Source organism: Mesoplodon densirostris, chromosome X, assembly GCF_025265405.1.
Source record: "Mesoplodon densirostris isolate mMesDen1 chromosome X, mMesDen1 primary haplotype, whole genome shotgun sequence".
Lineage (NCBI taxonomy): Eukaryota > Metazoa > Chordata > Mammalia > Artiodactyla > Ziphiidae > Mesoplodon > Mesoplodon densirostris.
The window spans coordinates 35,442,307-35,460,522 of NC_082681.1; the positions used below are offsets into that span (position 1 = coordinate 35,442,307).

The 18,216-nt window shown below is 43.9% G+C and overlaps 1 protein-coding gene across 1 annotated transcript; it reads left to right on the forward strand.

Annotated features, from left to right (window-relative positions):
• Positions 1-5,613: 5,613 nt before the first annotated feature.
• On the forward strand, positions 5,614-15,860 carry LOC132481532 (dystrophin-related protein 2-like). The gene is made up of 10 exons (XM_060086412.1): positions 5,614-5,728; positions 7,969-8,083; positions 8,599-8,710; positions 9,965-10,101; positions 10,423-10,488; positions 10,753-10,818; positions 11,708-11,851; positions 13,641-13,878; positions 15,294-15,414; positions 15,736-15,860. The coding sequence occupies exons 1-10, from the start codon at positions 5,614-5,616 to the stop codon at positions 15,858-15,860; spliced, it is 1,239 nt and encodes a 412-aa protein (XP_059942395.1).
• The last annotated feature ends 2,356 nt before the right edge of the window (positions 15,861-18,216 follow it).

The following is an 18,216-nucleotide window of genomic DNA, read 5'->3' on the forward strand; positions in this document are numbered from 1 at the left end:
TAGGTCAATGTACTTATAATTTTGTAAAATAAATTAGAATTATTGTAAGACTAGACACTCCATGGCCTATAAGGTGCTGCCAGTGTTAGGAATATCATCACCTGTGTTAAAAGTTTTGAAAAAAACCAAATGCCCTGAAAGAGCTGGATTATCTCTAATGTATTCTCCAGTAAAGAACACGGTTGATGAATCAGAATGCTAGTCAGCTGTTCCAGTGCTTGAGGTCAAGAGTCAGTGCTGTTTGTAGCACTACATCCAATGATGGTGGGAGGAAATCATTGATGGGAAATACCGCATGATTGGAAAGAAAGCAGAAACGTTCATCCTCCTAATGTGCTTTGGTCTCCTCATTCAAGGTTATTCAAACTGGCAATAGTAGAAAAAACATAATAATAAAGGACCTGAAATCCAAGGTAAGTGAGGAGATAGGGAGTACCTGACTTCTTGAAGGGAACTCAAATTTCCTGGCCCAGATAAATTGGTTCCCAGCCTGGGAGAATGGTTTATGGACTATGAAAAACAGGTTTAGATGTTTAAGGTCATGGAGAAGTTTAAAGAACTGAGAAATAGCGAATACATTTTGTCATTTTCTCCTGCCAAGGAAAAATATTCAAAGCTATATACACTTAGGACGAGGTTACACAGTAGAATAAGAATGGACTTTGGAATGACATGTACATGGCTTCAAATCTCAGTTATACCACTGAGGCTTAGAGGAAATCACATTCCTTTCTGAGCCTCGGCTTTCTCAATTATAAAATAAAAATAAAATCTCAGTCTTGCAGTTTTGTTGTAAAGATAGAAGATAATATATGAAAACGCCCAGCAGAAAGCTTGGTATATCATAAGCATTCAACAAATGGCAGCTCCTCTATTATTAAAATAGTCTGGGGGAGACCTTCAAGATGTTGGAGGAGTAAGACATGGAGATCACCTTCCTCCCCACAAATACATCAAAAATGCATCTACATGGGGAACGAATCCTACAGAACACTTACTGAATGCTGGCAGAAGACCACAGACTTCCCAAAAGGCAAGAAAATCCCAAAGTACCTGGGTAGGGCAAAGGAAAAAACAGAGACAAAAGAATAGGGACGGGACCTGCACCTCTGGGAGGGAGCTGTGCAGGAGGAAAAGTTTCCACACACTAGGAAGCCCCCTCACTGGCAGGGATGGGAGTGGGGGAGCTACGGAGCAACAGAGGAGAGCGCAGCAACAGGGGTGCAGAGGGCAAAGTGGACAGATCACCACACAGAGGATCGGTGCTGACCAGCACCCACCAGACTGAGACGCTTGTCTGCTCACCCGCTGGGGGTGGTGGTGGCTGGGAGCTGAGGCAATTATACTCCAATAAAGATGTAAAAATAAATAAATTAATTAATTAAATAGTCTGTGCCTCAGGCTTGATTATTTTTGTGCTCACTCTTGAATTTCTCCGAGCCCTGAAGAAAAACTTATTGGGAAGATACATTGTAAAATCACCAATGTGGATACACCCTGTTATTCAGTTGAGTAATTGTCTTCTGAAGTTCCTTGGTAATATGGAGTCAGATTAGCTTTTCACCTCCTAGGGACAGCCATTTTGAAAGAGTTTTTTTTTTTTTTAAAGTAGTGCTAAACTATTTAATGTTTTGGATTCTCTCTGTAGCTAGAAAAACACCCAGGGTGCTTTGTTTAAAAGAAAACAAGAGTTAGTTTTGTTTCATCTTGTTTCATTTTCTACATGGCCTCACGACCTCTTTTCCCATCCTTTTTTGGTGTTGGGCAAGAAGCATTACACATGTGTGTCCTCTATCCCATGAAATGGTGCCCAACAGTGATGATATATGTGTGTATTTTGGAAGGTGATTTGGGAGGAAATGTAAAATAAAGATGTAAAATATTGCTTGCAATAATCTCCTTTTGAAGTTATAAGGCATAAGGTCTTAATGACATAGTACAAGATGAAGCATGTTCATAGCATAAAAATAGATGTGATTGGAAACATACTGTGTTTTTTTTTTTCTCTAAAGTTTAGCTCTAGAATTTGGGACTCAGTGCTGGAAATTGCCTTGCTTCTGAAATGTAGTTACATTTTATTGTACAAAATAGGCACTCAAAATAAATGTGCACTTGATGCATACATGAATAAATGAAGAATATATTTTATAATCTGGCGCAAAAATATGCAGTGCACACAATTGTCTGGTAGATCATTGCTGCCTCAATTTGAAGCACTATTTAGTGACCAAAGCTAGCAAACTGTCAACATACCTTGAAATAAGGATATTAGCAATGTAAATAAGTTGGCTCCGAATTAAGGTAAGCAAAACAAACTATTTGAAACATTTCTTAGAATACTCTCAAATTCAAGCCATGAGGACCTGACATTCATGTCTTGAAAGAGACAAACTAGTCTTGCTTGCCAATAACTGGTTTTGTAGAAATTCACTTAGTATCTCTGAGCCTCAGATTCCTTATCTATAAAATTGGAAAGGTCTACTATATCATCCTTAAATTCCCTTCTAGCACTCTTTACAATTCTACATCCTACATTTAAAATTAAACATATATAATTTATGTTTTATACATTTATATATACATATAACTTCCCCAAAGCAATAAAGATGTCAGCTGACTTTTCTAAAAAATATATGTATCTAGACCCACCGAAGTTAAATGTTCTGATGGCTCTGAACTGCTACAAGCAATGCTGCTTCTATAAAAGCATTCTCTTTGCTGAATCAATATTGATAAAAGTTGGAAAATGGTTTGGGGCCTCTTTTGTGTGGTCTCTCACAGCAGTACTGGGATCACAATAACAATGGTGTCTTAATAAAACACTGGACATATGCATTAGTTATCTAATGTTTGTCTTAAAGAAAAATACCGAGTAAAGAATCATATTCTTCTTAAACATGAAAGTAGATTAAGGAAATATGTTTCAAATTCTCCATTTTACAAAGGAGGAGGCTGAGGTCGAGAACACTTTAGTATTATATATGAGATCATATGGGAAAATACTTCTTATCTATGGAAATTTTGAAAGAAAAAATTATGCATGTAATGGGTATAGCTTTCATTCAAGGAAACATGTCAGAAGTTATCATATGGGGATTATAAATCCTTTAGAGGTTTGTACATTTTAATTTAACATGCAAAGGGCATTAACCATACTTACGTTCCAAAATCTTTCATTTTTTGATGTTCTAATATATTTATTATATACTATATATATATTTTATAATAAATAAATTATATTATAAATAATTATATTATAATATATAAATAAATATATTATATTATATATATCTAATATATTTATTATATATAGATATTAATAATATCTAATATATTATTATATTCCATGGTACATGAATTGATAATTGTTACAAAAATTCAAGCTCACAGCTTACCAAAGTCATATTTCTCCCTATGATGAGATCAAAGTGGTAGACTATGGGGTAAAAATGTCAAGTTCTTGACTCTATCTAAAAATATGTAATCAGAAGCATAATGGTTTAATTAGTCTCTTGGATGCTCTGAAAATGTGTAAGTATAGTATTACCTATAAAGTAATTGTGAAGATACGATTTATATGTTTATTTTTATTTATACCTTTAACTTTCACTATCCACCATTTCATATTTTTCCACGTTAACAAGCCACTAATAAAAACTGATATTTTGAAAATGTGTTTTCCTACCTTATTTACATTATTTATTTTTAATTAAAGTTTCTCTTTTTATTGACACATTCATTCATCTTACGTTTTAGCCGATAACAGAACTATGCCCATTGAGATGGTTCATAAGAGAGGGCTTTTCCCCTGAAATATAGCTATGAAATATTCAGCTCTCTCTTATTTTTCTTTTAGAATCATATCAAAAATAGTCTTTTGGGAGAAGCAAATTAGCTCAGGTACAGAGAATGAGCATCGCATTAAAATGTTCATGGGTAATAAGCATGCTGAAATGCCTCAAGTGTAAGTAGATGGTGCAGATGGGTAATTTGAATATGCATACATTCCTGCCTTTATGCTGCTCTGCCCTACTTAAACTACCATTCATTTGAATTAATGCCGTAGCATATCTATCCTTCTCTACATTGCATGCAGGGCTCAGACTGAAAATTATTCTTCTGTGCTGTATTATGGATGAAAGATTTGATTAGGATTTTTTTTTTCAGTGCCAGTCTCAATAACATGCAACTGAAGCATCCTCACTCACCATTACACCTAGGAAGTGTGGGTGTTCTCACTTAGATAATCTTACTAACACTGCCACGGTATCTCTTTTTAGCCCATAAAACATCTGGCCTGCTTGTGGATTACCATGGTTCCAAACTCACAAATAAACCTGATGCATTCTCTGCATGATAGATCAGGTCAGATTTCAGTAAATTATCATCTTGTGACATGTAGTCGTTTCAGGTTACCCAACAGCAATTAAATCCCAAATTAGTGTGCAGAGGAAATTAGCTTAACTCCTACAACATGCTGAATTCCTCAAAGTAGTACAAATAGACACAAGGTGATGACATGAGTGTACAATAACGTGAAACTTAATATGAGTTTAAATCAATTTGCTTATGTAACTCATTCCAGGCCTTTTCTTAATAAGAAATAGAAATCAGGGTTCCTTTTAATTTTCTTCTTCATACTTTTCCGAGATTTCTAAGATTTCTGTGACATATATTACCTCTATAATCAGAAAATAACAACATGCTTCTTAAAATGAATCCAGAATACACCAGAAGGAATGATAATTATGTGATGTGAAAGAGGTGTTAGGTAATGGCAATCATATTACATAAATGTTTGAAATCAGTATATTGTGCACCTTAAACTTATGCAATGTTATATATCATTTATATCTCAATTTAAAAGATGACTACAGAACAAAATACCATACAACAAGAAAATAAACTATAAATGTGTGCCACAGCGTGGATGCATCTTAAAGACAATATGCTGAGTGAAAAAAGAGCCCAATACAAACAAGAGCACACACTGTTTGATTCCATTTATATAAAGTTCAAAAATGGGCAAAATTAATCAGTGGTGTTACACGTCAGGATAGTGGTTACCTTGCGGGAGGGGGGAATGAGAGAGTGACCAGAAGGGGTCATGAGGGAGCCTTCCAGGATGCTGGTGGAGTTGTGTTTCTTTATCTCAGTACTGGTTACAGAGATTGAATCACTTTATGGAAATTCATTGAGCTGTACACTTTTGATTTGTATACTCTTATTAGTGTATATTTCAACAAAAAAACTAATTAAAATTTTAATATAAATCTTGCCCATCCTGGCTTTGATTTCTCTAAGCCCCTCACAGAGGACTTTCTGAGTCTTCCAGTGAACCAAGATTCCCAGCACCAAATCCCCACATTTCACTCTACCTTGTGGCATAGACAGACCCATTTCAGGGTAAATAGACCTTCCAGTGTCAGAGTTATTCTTCTGCCAAAGGAGAAGACTGCGCCTCTTTAGTCTGAGCAGCCCAAAGATACAGGATAACACCAAAGGATCAAGCTGCACTGAGGAGAAGAAAGATTGTCGATTGCAGGATGGACTTCAAAGCAATTGAAAGACTTTCCTTCCCCACTGACCACGTTGCTAACTTCACAGGCCTTTATGGAAGATGTCAAGTCTCGGGGCCCCTATATCTACTCTGTGTTGGAGTCAGCTCAGGCCTTCCTGTCCCAGCACCCATTTGATGAATTAGAGGAGCCTCGCTCTGAGAGCAAAGGTGGGTGATCTTCCCCTCTTTCATCTTCTTCTTGAGCTGTGAACCATTAAACACCTTCCTGCCCTCCCCAAATTCATTTCCTTAACTATTACCTAGGAGGATAATTTTCTCCTGGGAGTCCAAAGTTGGGAAGAAGCCAGATTCACACTATAAGAAAAAGCAAAGAGAACAGAGCCCGGAGCAGGGGAGATGAACGTGTGGCCTAAAGCTGTATGTAGCTCTCTGGAGCATCATGTGTGGCCATTTAATAAGGCAAGAAAAAGAAAAAAAAAGACTCAAATGCGTTAAAGTAACTCAGTAAGTAAAAGTAGTAGTATGTCCTTTAAAAGCATACTGCTTTATTACAACATAGAGAGGCATGTGGCGCTGCTATAATCAACCAGAAAATAGAAAACCTTTCAAAAAAATCTAAAAGGTTTGGTGATTGCATTTGAAAAGAAAACTGATCGTGGCTCTTTAATTCTGACCCTGGTGAGTTCTGGCCCCCTTTCATCAATAGAGCGGGTCACTGTAGGTCTAGGTTTAAATAAGGCAGCAGGGTGGGATCCGTGGTGCTCAGGTCTGAGTGGTGGCCCAGCATGCCCTCTTCTCCAGAAAGAGGCTTCAACCCTCTGAGATTGGTTATGTATAGCCTGAAAGGACCCTTTGTTAATGCAGCCCTTTGTCAATGCTGTTGACCCTCTCAGTTTACCTTGAGCCCCTCCTACTGAGTACTAACTAGTACTCAATTTACTGTCCAATGGGCCTCAGATTGAATGAGCTCAAGAGAGCAGGACAATTCCAATTAGTCTAGAGTTTAGGTCATGTTACATATAAATCATATATTGCAAAACAGGGCATTACATAATTATATAATTACAACTAATCTATTGTATGTTGTTATATACTGTCACAATCCTTTCTACTGCAGAATGTTTAACTTTTAAAAACTCAAAAATGATGAAATTTTTTTCTGTTAGTTGTGTTATGAAGTATTCAGACCTATAAAAATGTGTAGAGGGCTTCCCTGGTGGCGCAGTGGTTGAGAGTCCGCCTGCCGATGCAGGGGACACGGGTTCGTGCCCCAGTCCAGGAGGATTCCACGTGCCGCAGAGCGGCTGGGCCCATGAGCCATGGTCGCTGGGCCTGCGCGTCCGGAGCCTGTGCTCCGCAATGGGAGAGGCCACAACAGTGAGAGGCCCGCGTACCGCAAAACAAACAAACAAACAAAAAAATGTATAGAGAAGCAAAAGGGGGGAGGTGGGAGAACAGCACAGAAAGGGAAGTAATTTGTTCATTGTTTCCCAGGGAGCATTAAGTAGAACCCAGAAGCCCCAGCATCCTGACATATGAGAACACCTACGCACCAAAAGGTGTGCTGGCAAATGTGCTACTCTCTAGAAAGCAAAAGAGAAACGTGATATAGCATTGGCTCATTTCCATGATGTAAATACTCCCACTGTGGCCAGTGTCAGGCTACCCATAGGAGGTCAGGAAGAGACACACAGTTGCACACCATTTATAGTATTTCCACCACCAGGTATAACAGATGTAGACAACCTCAAGAGCATAGATAATAGTGAAATAGTTAGGAAGTGATGAGTTTGAGTATTTATTACCTTTGTTTTTAATACCATTTGCTTAATTGTGAGTTTATACAATTTAATTTTAAAATAATGGCTATATTTAACAACTGGCTTGGAAAATTCCTGAAATTTTAACAACCAGCTCCCATGAGCTTGTATGAGTAGGCTCCAGCGCCCCACGGTGGGCACCCACCACCAAGCTGAAGAAACAAACAATATTTTACAATATATTTATATATATTATATAATATATTTATATATCTACAAATTTATATATTATATACATATTTTATATAATATATAAAACAATATATTTGAAGTTTCCTTGAGTACATTTCCCTCCTGTCCCCACAAAGGTAGCCGCTACCCTGAATTTGGCTTTCGTCATAAAATGCTTGTTTTTAACCACTTTAAAGCACTAGCACATACTCTCTTTACAACCACCCTGCTTTGTATAAGCAAATGAGGCACAGAGGTGGAGTTCACACTGCTGGCTAGTGTAGCTCCAGGACAAGATGTCGGATCCTCTGATTGCTCTAAGTCTAGACATTTCACCATGCTATGCTGTTAGGTCTGGGCAGTCCAATCAGGCTTTGGAATTGGATCTGAAGGGCTAGTCTATATTCAGTCATAATAGAGTTATTATTATAAATAACTTTGGGGAATAATTTTTAGCCAACTTGCCCACGGCTGATAGAATCAGTTGTCTTCATATTGAAAGTGTGCCTTCTCCAAGGAAGGTGGTCATACCTGTGAAACTGGACCCTTTCTGGCCACCTTGGTTTAGAAGGTTATTTGATATAATGAGCTCTTTACCCTGTCCCACCCTCCCTTTTATTTTTTTCATTGAAGTATAGTTGATTTACAATGTTGTGTTCATTTCTGCTGTACAGAAAATTGATTCAGTTATACATATATATATATATATATATACATTTTTTATATTCTTTTCCATTATGGTTTATCATAGGATATTGAATATAGTTTTCTCTGCTATACAGTAGGACCTTGTTGTTTATCCCACCCTTCCTTTTACAAAAGATGGTGAGACAGGGCTACTTCCCAAACTTCCTGGGATTCTGAGCATGTGATTTCATGGAGATCTGTGGTCTCTGGAGTAAGACTAGTCATCTAGTGAGGACTCTATCACTGCTATGCATAGGAGGTTAAGTGCTCCACGTATAGGAGGTTACTGTTCCATGCCTCACCCCCTTTTAATGTATGTGTACATTTGGATGTTTGGGGGAGGGGGAAGTCATTATAGTATATTGCATCCTCTTTCCTACCACCTCTCCTTTCCCCAAGGTATCGGAGTCTGAAACAATTTAACATGGACATCTGCCAGACCTGCTTCCTGACAGGCAGGGCCAGCAAGGGCAACAAGCTTCATTATCCCATCATGGAGTATTACACCCCGGTATGGAACCTCTGGGGCGGGCGGGAGGGGCAGGCAACTCTCAGCTTCTGGGTGCTTGATCCATTTTGTCCAGCATTAGCTCACTGTATTCTGCTCTCCGTTGGGGAGTATCCTCCAAACAGGCCTGGTGATTGACCAATTTGGGGGATCCAGGGCTGTCCTTCTAGCAGAGCTTCTCCCTCACCCTCACCGGGGCAGTAGCTGGCTGCAGCAGCCCAGGACATTCTTGGCCATCTAAAAGGCACTCACTATTCTCCTGCAGAGAGAAGTCTCAGGAAAAAATAGAGACAGCAAGGCAGTTACAGGTGACTAGCCTTCGATCGCTCAATTTAGTTTTTCCTGCTTAGCTTCCTGGATTGTTTCTGTCCCCTGGTCTTCACCTGCTACCTTGTCATTGCTTCCATCCCTTCTAGTCAATACCAATGTTTGTGCTCACCTTCATTACTCAGTCTGTTGCGTGAAAAGGGGGTATGCTCTTTACCTGGGTCCCCAAAATCAACTGGGCTTTCATTGGAAACTGTGCCCTTCCTAGCTTCCTGAGCCCAGCATCCCTGAACTCCAGCCACAGAATTTCTCCTCTGCTATGTTCAGGACTCAGACCTCCAGGCTTAGCTTCCTGAGCTGACTCTGCGCCTTAAACTCCTTTATTCCTCTCTCCCCACACATACTCCCAAAGTCCCAAGCATGTCCCCAGCTCCCCCCACTGCTCTCTCCCATCTTACCTCCCCATCTCCATAATCCATCTCCCTGAGCTGTCATCTCTTCTCCAAATTCTATTGACACAGAAGCATGTGTGACCCAATGGAAGCAGTGACCTTGACCTTTATTTTTCTTTTATTATCATTTAAAAATAAACATTATTAACGTCATACATGGGAAATTGGCTAGAGATGGTAGACTGATAATTGTCTAGCTCCTGCTCATCTCCTACATCCCTAGAATTTATGTAAAAGATATTTACAAGTTAACAAATATACGATCATTGTAAAAGATTCAAATTATGTAGAGGCGTTTAAAGTATAAAACAGAGCCCCCTTTTCTCCTCAGTGCATTCCCCACCCCTCAAGTCTAACTTCCCTGAGGCAAGCAGTGTTCACAGTTTGGCATGTATCCTTCTAGATCTTTTTCTAGGAGCGAGGTGTGGCAAATATGAACAAGAGTGGACTACCAGTCATGGTCCGTGCTCCAGGGGATTGGCCACACCTCCCTAGAATAGCCCATTAGGGTGAGCCCCTCTATCTTGTCTCCTCCCAGACCACATCCAGTGAGAACACGAGGGACTTTGCCACTCTCTTAAAGAACAAATTCCGCTCAAAGCATTATTTCAGCAAACACCCTCAGCGAGGTTATCTGCCTGTGCAATCAGTGCTGGAGGCCGACTACAGTGAGACGTGAGTACCAGTAGCTGAGCAGGGGCTGCAGGCATCCTCACTGAGCCTAGGGATGTGCTGTGAAGGGGCTGAGTCCCACATGGCCTAGGGCCGTCTTCCAGGGCAAAGCCAACTAGTGACAGGGCAGTTCAGCTGGGGCCTGACCAGGAATCTGACCTGAGAAACAGACTAGAATCCAGTCTCTGTATCTTGTTCCCATCAGCTCTTGGGAGCTCCCTAATTTGGTGGTGGTGTTGCAGGGTGTGGAAGGGTGGTGGTGAGGAGACAGGCTGCCCAGCTACCCAGTCTTTGGTCTTCTGAGTCTTTGCTGCTTTCTCCTAGGCCAGCTTCTTCCCTGATGTTGCCACACGCTGACACACACTCCCGCATTGAGCATTTTGCCAGCAGGTACCACCAGATTTGGGGGAGGGGAATTGTAAGGAGTCCAAGGGGGAAAGGGGTTTTCAGGTGGGGCAAAGAGAATGAAGTCAGGGCCAGGGGGACATGCACAGTGGGCTTTGCAGCAGCCAGCAAGGCCTAACGTTTGGGGTGGGGGAGGGGGAATTGGGACAACCCCCCAAACCTGATGATCCTACTGTGGGATTACAGTCCTTGAGGTGAAGGCAGTCTTCACATACTGTTTTCCCTTCTGTTCCTGCTCTTTCTTCCTAGGCTTGCTGAGATGGAAAGTCAAAATTGCCCCTTCTTTAATGACAGCTTGTCCCCAGACGACAGCATGTGAGTTTTCACAGATGCATATTTGCCAGGAATAGCTCTCCTTTGGGATCTTTCTACCACCACTTGGGGAGGGTATATCCTCAGTGGGAGGTGGGTTGTGTGTGGATAGGGTCCCTGACACCCTAAGGAAGGAAGTCTGCTTTCTGGGCACAGCATTTAATGAGAGAAGCAGTCTGCCCTCTATCAACCGAGCAGGGTAATGAAGGATGAACTACCTCCCTGCCATCTGCCAAGGTCCCTTTCTGTTGCAAGATCCCATCCTTTTATTCCTAACTCTGAGGGAAGAAGAATATGCCCTCAACTAAAGTTGCAGAAATGAGCCATTATCTTATGCTCAAAATGCCAATGCCCCATCTAGTGCCACATCAACCCTGGGGAGATAGCAGGGACTTGATTGAAGTGTGGCCAGAGAGATTCCTTGGTGCTATAGCCCAGAGAAGGGGCCCTTCATCTGTAAGGAGGTCCCCGGGCTCCTCAGAGGACCTAGGGACTGTTGGCTACACGGATAAATCCAGCCCTGGGACTGGGACTCAGGCAGGCCACAATTCCCCTGGGGATGGGAAAGCGAAGGGGGGTGGGGTGGGGGAACATCACAGAAAGGGAAGTGATTTGCTCATTGTTTCCCAGGTCACTATAAGTAGAACCCAGGAGCCTCGGCATCCTGAAAACACTCTCTCCTACTGCCCCCAACAATGACCCCTGCCACCTTTGAACACTTTTATCCCTCTTAAACCTGAATGCACGGCCTTTTCCCTCTCTATGTATCTTAGAGAGGGAATCCTTCAGCATGTGTCTCCTGGGACTTGAGGTGGGAGCTAGGAACTCACACCCTGAGCTGTTTCTCACTTCAATGCCTGGGCCCCTCTTTCCTCTCCCCACCCCCACACAGAGACGAGGACCAGTACTTGCTGCAGCACTCCAGCCCCATTACAGACCGGGAGCCAGCCTTTGGACAGCAGGCTCCGTGCAGCATGGCCACTGAAAGCAAAGGGGAGCTCGAAAAGATCCTGGCCCACTTAGAGGATGAGAACCGGTAGGTGTGGCAATGGCACAGATCTGCGTGGGTTCTAGAGTCAGACGGCTTAACTCAAGTCCTGAATCTCCACATCCTAGCTATGTGGCCTTGAACAAGTTACTTATATTCTGTGATCTTCCATTTCCTCATCTGTAAAATGGGGATGATGGTAAGAGTACCTACCTCTTAAGGTCACTTGTGAAGATCAAATGATGAGGCATATAATGTGTTAGCCAGTGTCTGTCTGATTGGATGTGTTCAATAAAAGCTAGCTATCCTAATAATTATTTGAATCCTTTTAACTCAACCCAAATATCTCCAAGTACCCAATAGATACAGGCAGAGAGAACGCAAACACAGAGAATACAGAAGAGACGATGCCTCTGCCCTCAAGGAACTTTCAGTTGTTGGAAATGGAAACAGGTCCTTATCACTTAGTGAAAGTAATAAGAGGAGGAGGATGCTGCATAGAGCATTTGAGCACTGGAAGAGGGAAGGTGAAGAAGATTATGGGGATGGCACTGATCTCTGTAAAGCATGGAGGGCAGCAGGAGTCTGAGGAGCATCCAAGACACTTTGGGGGTGTGTAGTAGAATCAATAACAACCCCCAGAAAAGTAATTCTCAAACATTAGTGTGCATACAAGTCACTTGGGAAGCTTGGTGAAATGCAGATTCTGATTTGAAGGTCTGGGGTGGGGCCGTAGTTCCTGCACTTCTAACCAGCTCCTAAAGGATGCCCATGCCTCAGGCCTACAGACTGTATTTGGATTAGCAAGTCCTTAGAACAGGGCCTATCTGCAAAGTATTTGTTACTGGTTCAAGACAAGATAAATACATAAATAGAGAGTAAACTTCTAGAAATTTTCATAGCAATTTGACATTGCCACAATATCCACGCACATAATTAGTGGACTTGTCTTCATTGAACTGGGTATAGGCCAGGTTGAGTGTTGTTGCATTTGGGCAGCAAGTCACGTGTGGTGTGAGCTGTGTACTAGCTATGCACATTCAGACCATGTATTGATCCATGATGGGTTGAAAACCCCCCTGTTTTTTTGCTATGGATAGTTTGAGAAGCACTGCACTAGAGCAGTGGTGGGGAGGCCCTGGGAAACACTAGGGAGAGAGTGATTCTGTTGCAAAAAAGAAAAAAAAAGTAATGTCCTCCAAAGGAGACCAACTCTTTGGAATCTGTTTCCTTGATGACTCAACATGGGTGTTTAAAGTGGGTCAGAGAGGAGGGTAGTAGAGAGAAGAGGAAAGATGGGTGATCCTTTGTTTATGTTATGTCTTCCCCTGGAATCTAAAAGTCTAAAAAAGGAGTGGGTGAGTCAGTGGCCCTAATGCCTCATTTATTTGCAGACTGTGTTTCTGCCCGATTTTAAGGTCAGAATTAATCCCCGAAGCAGCACATCAAAGCCCTGAGGCATTTGTTATATGAAATGTCAGCTCTCTCTGCTCTGTGGCCTAAGGATGGCAAAGTAAATGACATATGTGTTGGGGAGGAAGTGGATATGGCCATTCAAGCAAGAGCATGGCTGGGATGGACTTCCCTGGCCGTCCAGTGGTTGGGACTCCACACTTCCACTGCAGCACTGCAGGGGGCACGGGTTCGATCCCTGGTCAGGGAACTAGGATCCCACATGCTGCGACCAAAAAAAAAAAAAGCACAGCTTGGGGGCTGGGGTGGGGGTGGGGATGGGAGAGCAGAGGGATTGCTCACACCTAGGTATGAGGGGACACTGAGCCCTGGACAGTCAATACCCTGTGAAGGTCATTGGCCTTGGCTTCTCCATCCTTGGCAGGATTCTCCAGGGGGAGCTGAGGCGCCTGACGTGGCAGCATGAGGAAGCTGCTGAGGCACCCACCCTGGCTGAGGGCTCTGCCGAGGTAGCACAGGACCACCGCAATGAGGAGCTGCTGGCTGAGGCCCGGATCCTTCGGCAGCACAAGAGCTGCCTGGAGACACGCATGCAGATTCTTGAAGACCCCAACAAGCAACTCGAGTCCCAGCTGCAGCGCTTAAGGGAGCTGCACCTGCAAGTGAGTCTGGGGCCAGGGCAAGAATCAGAGCAGCCTCCAAGCACAGGCGGGCCGGGGAGAGGTGTTCCTTGCTCCTGGGAGGTGGCTTTTGGAAGACTTTCTGAAGAGAACTGGGCTGGCAATCAGGAAAGTTGGGGGGAGGAATGGGCTGCTATATCACATCGCTTGGCCAATTCTCTTGTACCTAGCTTCCACTCCATCCTTGTGTGTTTATTCTCAAGCCACCATGGGGCCTAGGGCACCGGGAGGGCTTTTGAGGGCTCACTTCCCCACAACCCATTTGAATCTTTTATTGAAAGAACAAAGTTCAAAGAATCATCCAAAACGTTGACTTTGCTACTTTGATGTTTGCTGGAAAGAAGCAAGTTTGGACATGCCTGGCAAGAGGAAGATTTTTGCTGTGAAGGGATCACGTGTTACTTTTTGTCCCTTTCCTCTTTGAGAGGTAGTGTATAGGATGTAGTGTGGTTCTGGAGTTAGACAGCCCTGAGATTGAGTGTAGTGCTGCGATTAGTAGCTGTGGGATGTTAGGAAAGTTACTTAGCCTCACCAAGCCCCAGTTCCCTCATCTGTAAAACAGAGATAAAAATATACCAACCTGGGCTTCCCTGGTGGCGCAGTGGCTGGGAGTCTGCCTGCCGATGCAGGGGACACAGGTTCGTGCCCCGGTCTGGGAGGATCCCACGTGCCGCGGAGCGGCTGGGCCCGTGAGCCATGGCCGCTGAGCCTGCGCGTCCGGAGCCTGTGCTCCGCAATGGGAGAGGCCACAGCAGTGAGAGGCCCGTGTACCGCAAAAAAAAAAAAAAAAAAAAAAAAATATATATATATATATATATATATATATATACCAACTTCATGGAATTGTGGTGAATGTCAAATGAAATAATGCATTTAAACAATTTGGCAACATGCCAGGACTATAATAAACATTTCATAAATGAATAATTTATGAATAATTATTGTCATTATTCATACCAGGTAATACCACACTGTGCTTCTTCCCCAGATCCTCCAAGGGGTGGCCTCTAGATGAATTCCTGGAGGTCTTAACATACGATATTATGTCATGAACCAAGGATCAGGTGTGCAACTCTACATTTCCAGAGGGAATTGAGTTCTAGATAGCTTAATTATAGCTGAAATGACATCAAGAGATATTTAGGGGCAATGACATCCTCAGAAGAACTGGGAGCCTTTGATACATGTTGTTGAAGGAAGAGGGTATTCAGTAATTAAATATTCTAAGAAGTTTTATGAAAGGGGAAACCACTGTTTGGGGCACCACCAAAAGCTTCTTAAAGTCCCAGGGCAAAGGGATGGGCATGATGTCTCTAAGGACCTTTCTGAGCTCGGGAGTCTGTCAAAGTAAGGTCAGGAAGGCAAAGCCACTTAAGTCATGCCTTACCTCTTGCTAGCCACATACTGAATCGGATGGCAATGGCTCCGCAGGCTCGTCCCTGGCTTCCTCTCCGCAGCAGTCAGAAGGCAGTCACCCCCAGGAGAAAGGACAGACTACTCCAGACACTCAAGCTGCAGGTGAGTTCCCCCAGCTCCTCCCAACCCCTTCCTCCATGGCTTTGTTTGCCCCAGGTCTCCTGCCTAAGGTTCTGCTAGGGCTGGGACTGGTTCCTCCTCATGGCTTTGAGCTTAGGGTCAGGGATGATGGGCTTATTGACTGATTCATTCATTCCTTTATTCCACAAATGTATGCCGAGTACCTCATATGTACCTAAGCATCGTGCCGGGAAGATACAAATGCTATAGGTTCACCCTTCAGCCGGCAGCATCCTACCTCAGCCCCTTGGCCTCATAAGGGAATTTCTAATTCTCTTCCCACATCTTTCTTCTCCAACTCAGATGATGTGGGGTCAAAGAGCCAAGATGTCAGCCTGTGCTTGGAAGACATTATGGAGAAGCTCCGCCGTGCCTTCCCCAGTGTGCGAAGTTCTGATGTGACTACCAACACTCTGCTGGCCTCCTGATGGAACCAGATCCCCATCCTATAGTCCACGGTCCTCTCCCAGTTCTGGTCAAAGCCTTCCCTCAGCCTTCACCTAACCTTTCCAGTCCCCACTGGCCCCATATTCCTCAGCCGGAGTTATCTGGGCTCCAGGCAGCAGCAGGGATTCGATGGTATGCGAGGTGGGTGTGTGAGGGCCGCGGGAGGGAGAGGCATGATTCCTCTGACTCTAGAAATGTGCCCTTTAATCTTCAAGTTTGAGATCAATCCCTTAAGTACAATTCTGTTGCAGCCCAGGCTAATGGCACTTGGAGGCCATTCAGATGGGGAGCAGAGAAGCTGCCTTGCAGAGTGAAGCAGTGCCCATTGGCCCCTTTCCATTCTCCATGGAATGATGGATTTGGGGGAGCCTAATGACCCGAGGGCTCCAGCACTGTGGACACACGGGACTTAGCCCTACTCTCTGGCCCAACACAGGGAGGTGACACTGAAGACACTCCCGCCCCCCCACAAAGTGCCCCTGAAAAAGTCTGGGCAACGGGTGTCATACAACTTCAGCTCAAAGGCTTAGATCTACTCATCCCGATGCTACCTAGATGCTGTTTCCTCCTTGAATATCTTCAGTTCCTTCTGCCTCAGTCCCTGGCAGACCTTTCTCAAGGAGGGGGAAACAGTTCATTCAGGTTCCTATTTTCACCTTATATTGGGAAACATTAAAGAAATACTTATGGGCTTAGATATTTTCCCCAGATCCTCCTCTTTCCTGAAAACCTCAGCATCCCGAGAGACCAGCTGAGTTGCTCTGGGAACCCAGCTGAAGCCACCCTTGGCTCTTCTGAGTTGGCCTTCACAGCCCTGGGGGAGGGCCAGCAGGTGCTCAGCAAGGGGGTCTTCTCCTTGGGTGAGGAAGGGGAAGCCACCCTCTAGACTGGAGGAGCGTGACCACCCGACACCCTTTCAGGCTGTGACCCTTCTTTCTCTTAGGCTGAATCAGATGAGGTGGCTGATCTCCCCCAGCTAGTCAGAAGGCAGATGCAACAGGCCATCCTGAATAGCGGCCCTTTTCTAGTATCCACGGGCTACAGATCAGGAAGTTGGCCACTTTCCACAGAGACAACAGCAAGGCCTTCCTTTGCATAAAACCATTCTTTGTAACTCTGGAAGGTGAACCCAGTCCTCAAACTGAGCTAAGTCTTCCTAGGCAACATATACCATAATCCCTTTATCCAGAAACTGTTCAGAGTAGATAGTGGGGGTGGGGGGGATGGGGGGTGGGCTTGGGGACTTTGAACACAGTCAGAACCCACTTAGGCAGCTTTCTACCAAAAGGAGCTTTATAACTTAGAACCCTGCAATTGACTTAATTTGCCTAAGTTTATATACATACATACCTATCCTACATATCTACTGTACATCAGTACTCCCCTGGCCTCACTCACACATTAAATTCTAATACCTCTTGAAGTATTAATGTTCTGCCTTGCTCTTTGTTAGTCCCAGCCTCTGGTTGGACAGACAGATGCCTCCTGGCTGCTCCCCTAGCATGTCTCTCCATTCATGTTTGAGGTGAGCTGTCCTCAAGACCAAAGCAACAGAAGCCTGTGGCCACAGAGGAATCTAACAGGAAGAGTCACTCTGCTCTCTTCATTCATTCCACACCTTGCTCCCTGGAGACCTTGGCCTTGGGTGAATCTTCCTGGGCTTCTCTAAACAATGGTTCAGAGGCCAAAATAGAACAAACCCAAGCTCTACTCACCCCATGCAGAAAGGGAGAAACAAATAGCCAGGCTAAGACACAGAGTACATCCTCTTGCCCCTTCCAGTTTCTAAGTCTGGCTCAGGGCCTTAAAGAAAGTAGCAGTTGCTACCAAGGTCAGGAGGGTGTGAGATGGTTGGAGTGCTTTCTTATAATCAAGCAGTAGGCCAGCGGGTAGAACTGCTGGGAAGGTATACTTATCTTCAGGGAAGGCAGTGGCTTGGGTCCAGAAGCCAAGGACTGCCTCCTTCTAGAATCACCAGGGGGCACTGAGCCACAGGTTCAGGGTGTCAGACTTCATCATGACATCTGCCTTAGAGCTCATGAGGTCTCTGGGCAGGAGCACTGGCGATGTATGGCGAGCAGGTGGCAGGTGGGCGTCAAACACAGAGCCTGGACATCAGTTACTGGGGTTGGGCGTGGGGGAGCTGTATTTGTAGGAGTCTAGATTGTAGGTAGGAATAGTAGAGAAAAAATTTGCTCTAGGACACAGAGTTCAGGGTCTTTGAGGCATATGCCTGCCTAAGAGAAAGTGGGGGCCCTGGCCTAGGGCTGTGGAGACTCACCTGCTCAGCTGGTAAAGGGGGCAGAGGTTATGAAACAATCTTACCAGGAAAGTCCT

Coding starts and splice junctions, on each gene's coding strand:
- LOC132481532 (XM_060086412.1), top strand. CDS start 5,614: ATGGAAGATGTCAAGTCTCGGGGCCCCTATATCTACTCTGTGTTGGAG. Junction 8,084..8,598: donor TGGCCACCTTGGTTTAGAAG/GTTATTTGATAT, acceptor CCTTTCCCCAAG/GTATCGGAGTCTGAAACAAT. Junction 8,711..9,964: donor TCATGGAGTATTACACCCCG/GTATGGAACCTC, acceptor GTCTCCTCCCAG/ACCACATCCAGTGAGAACAC.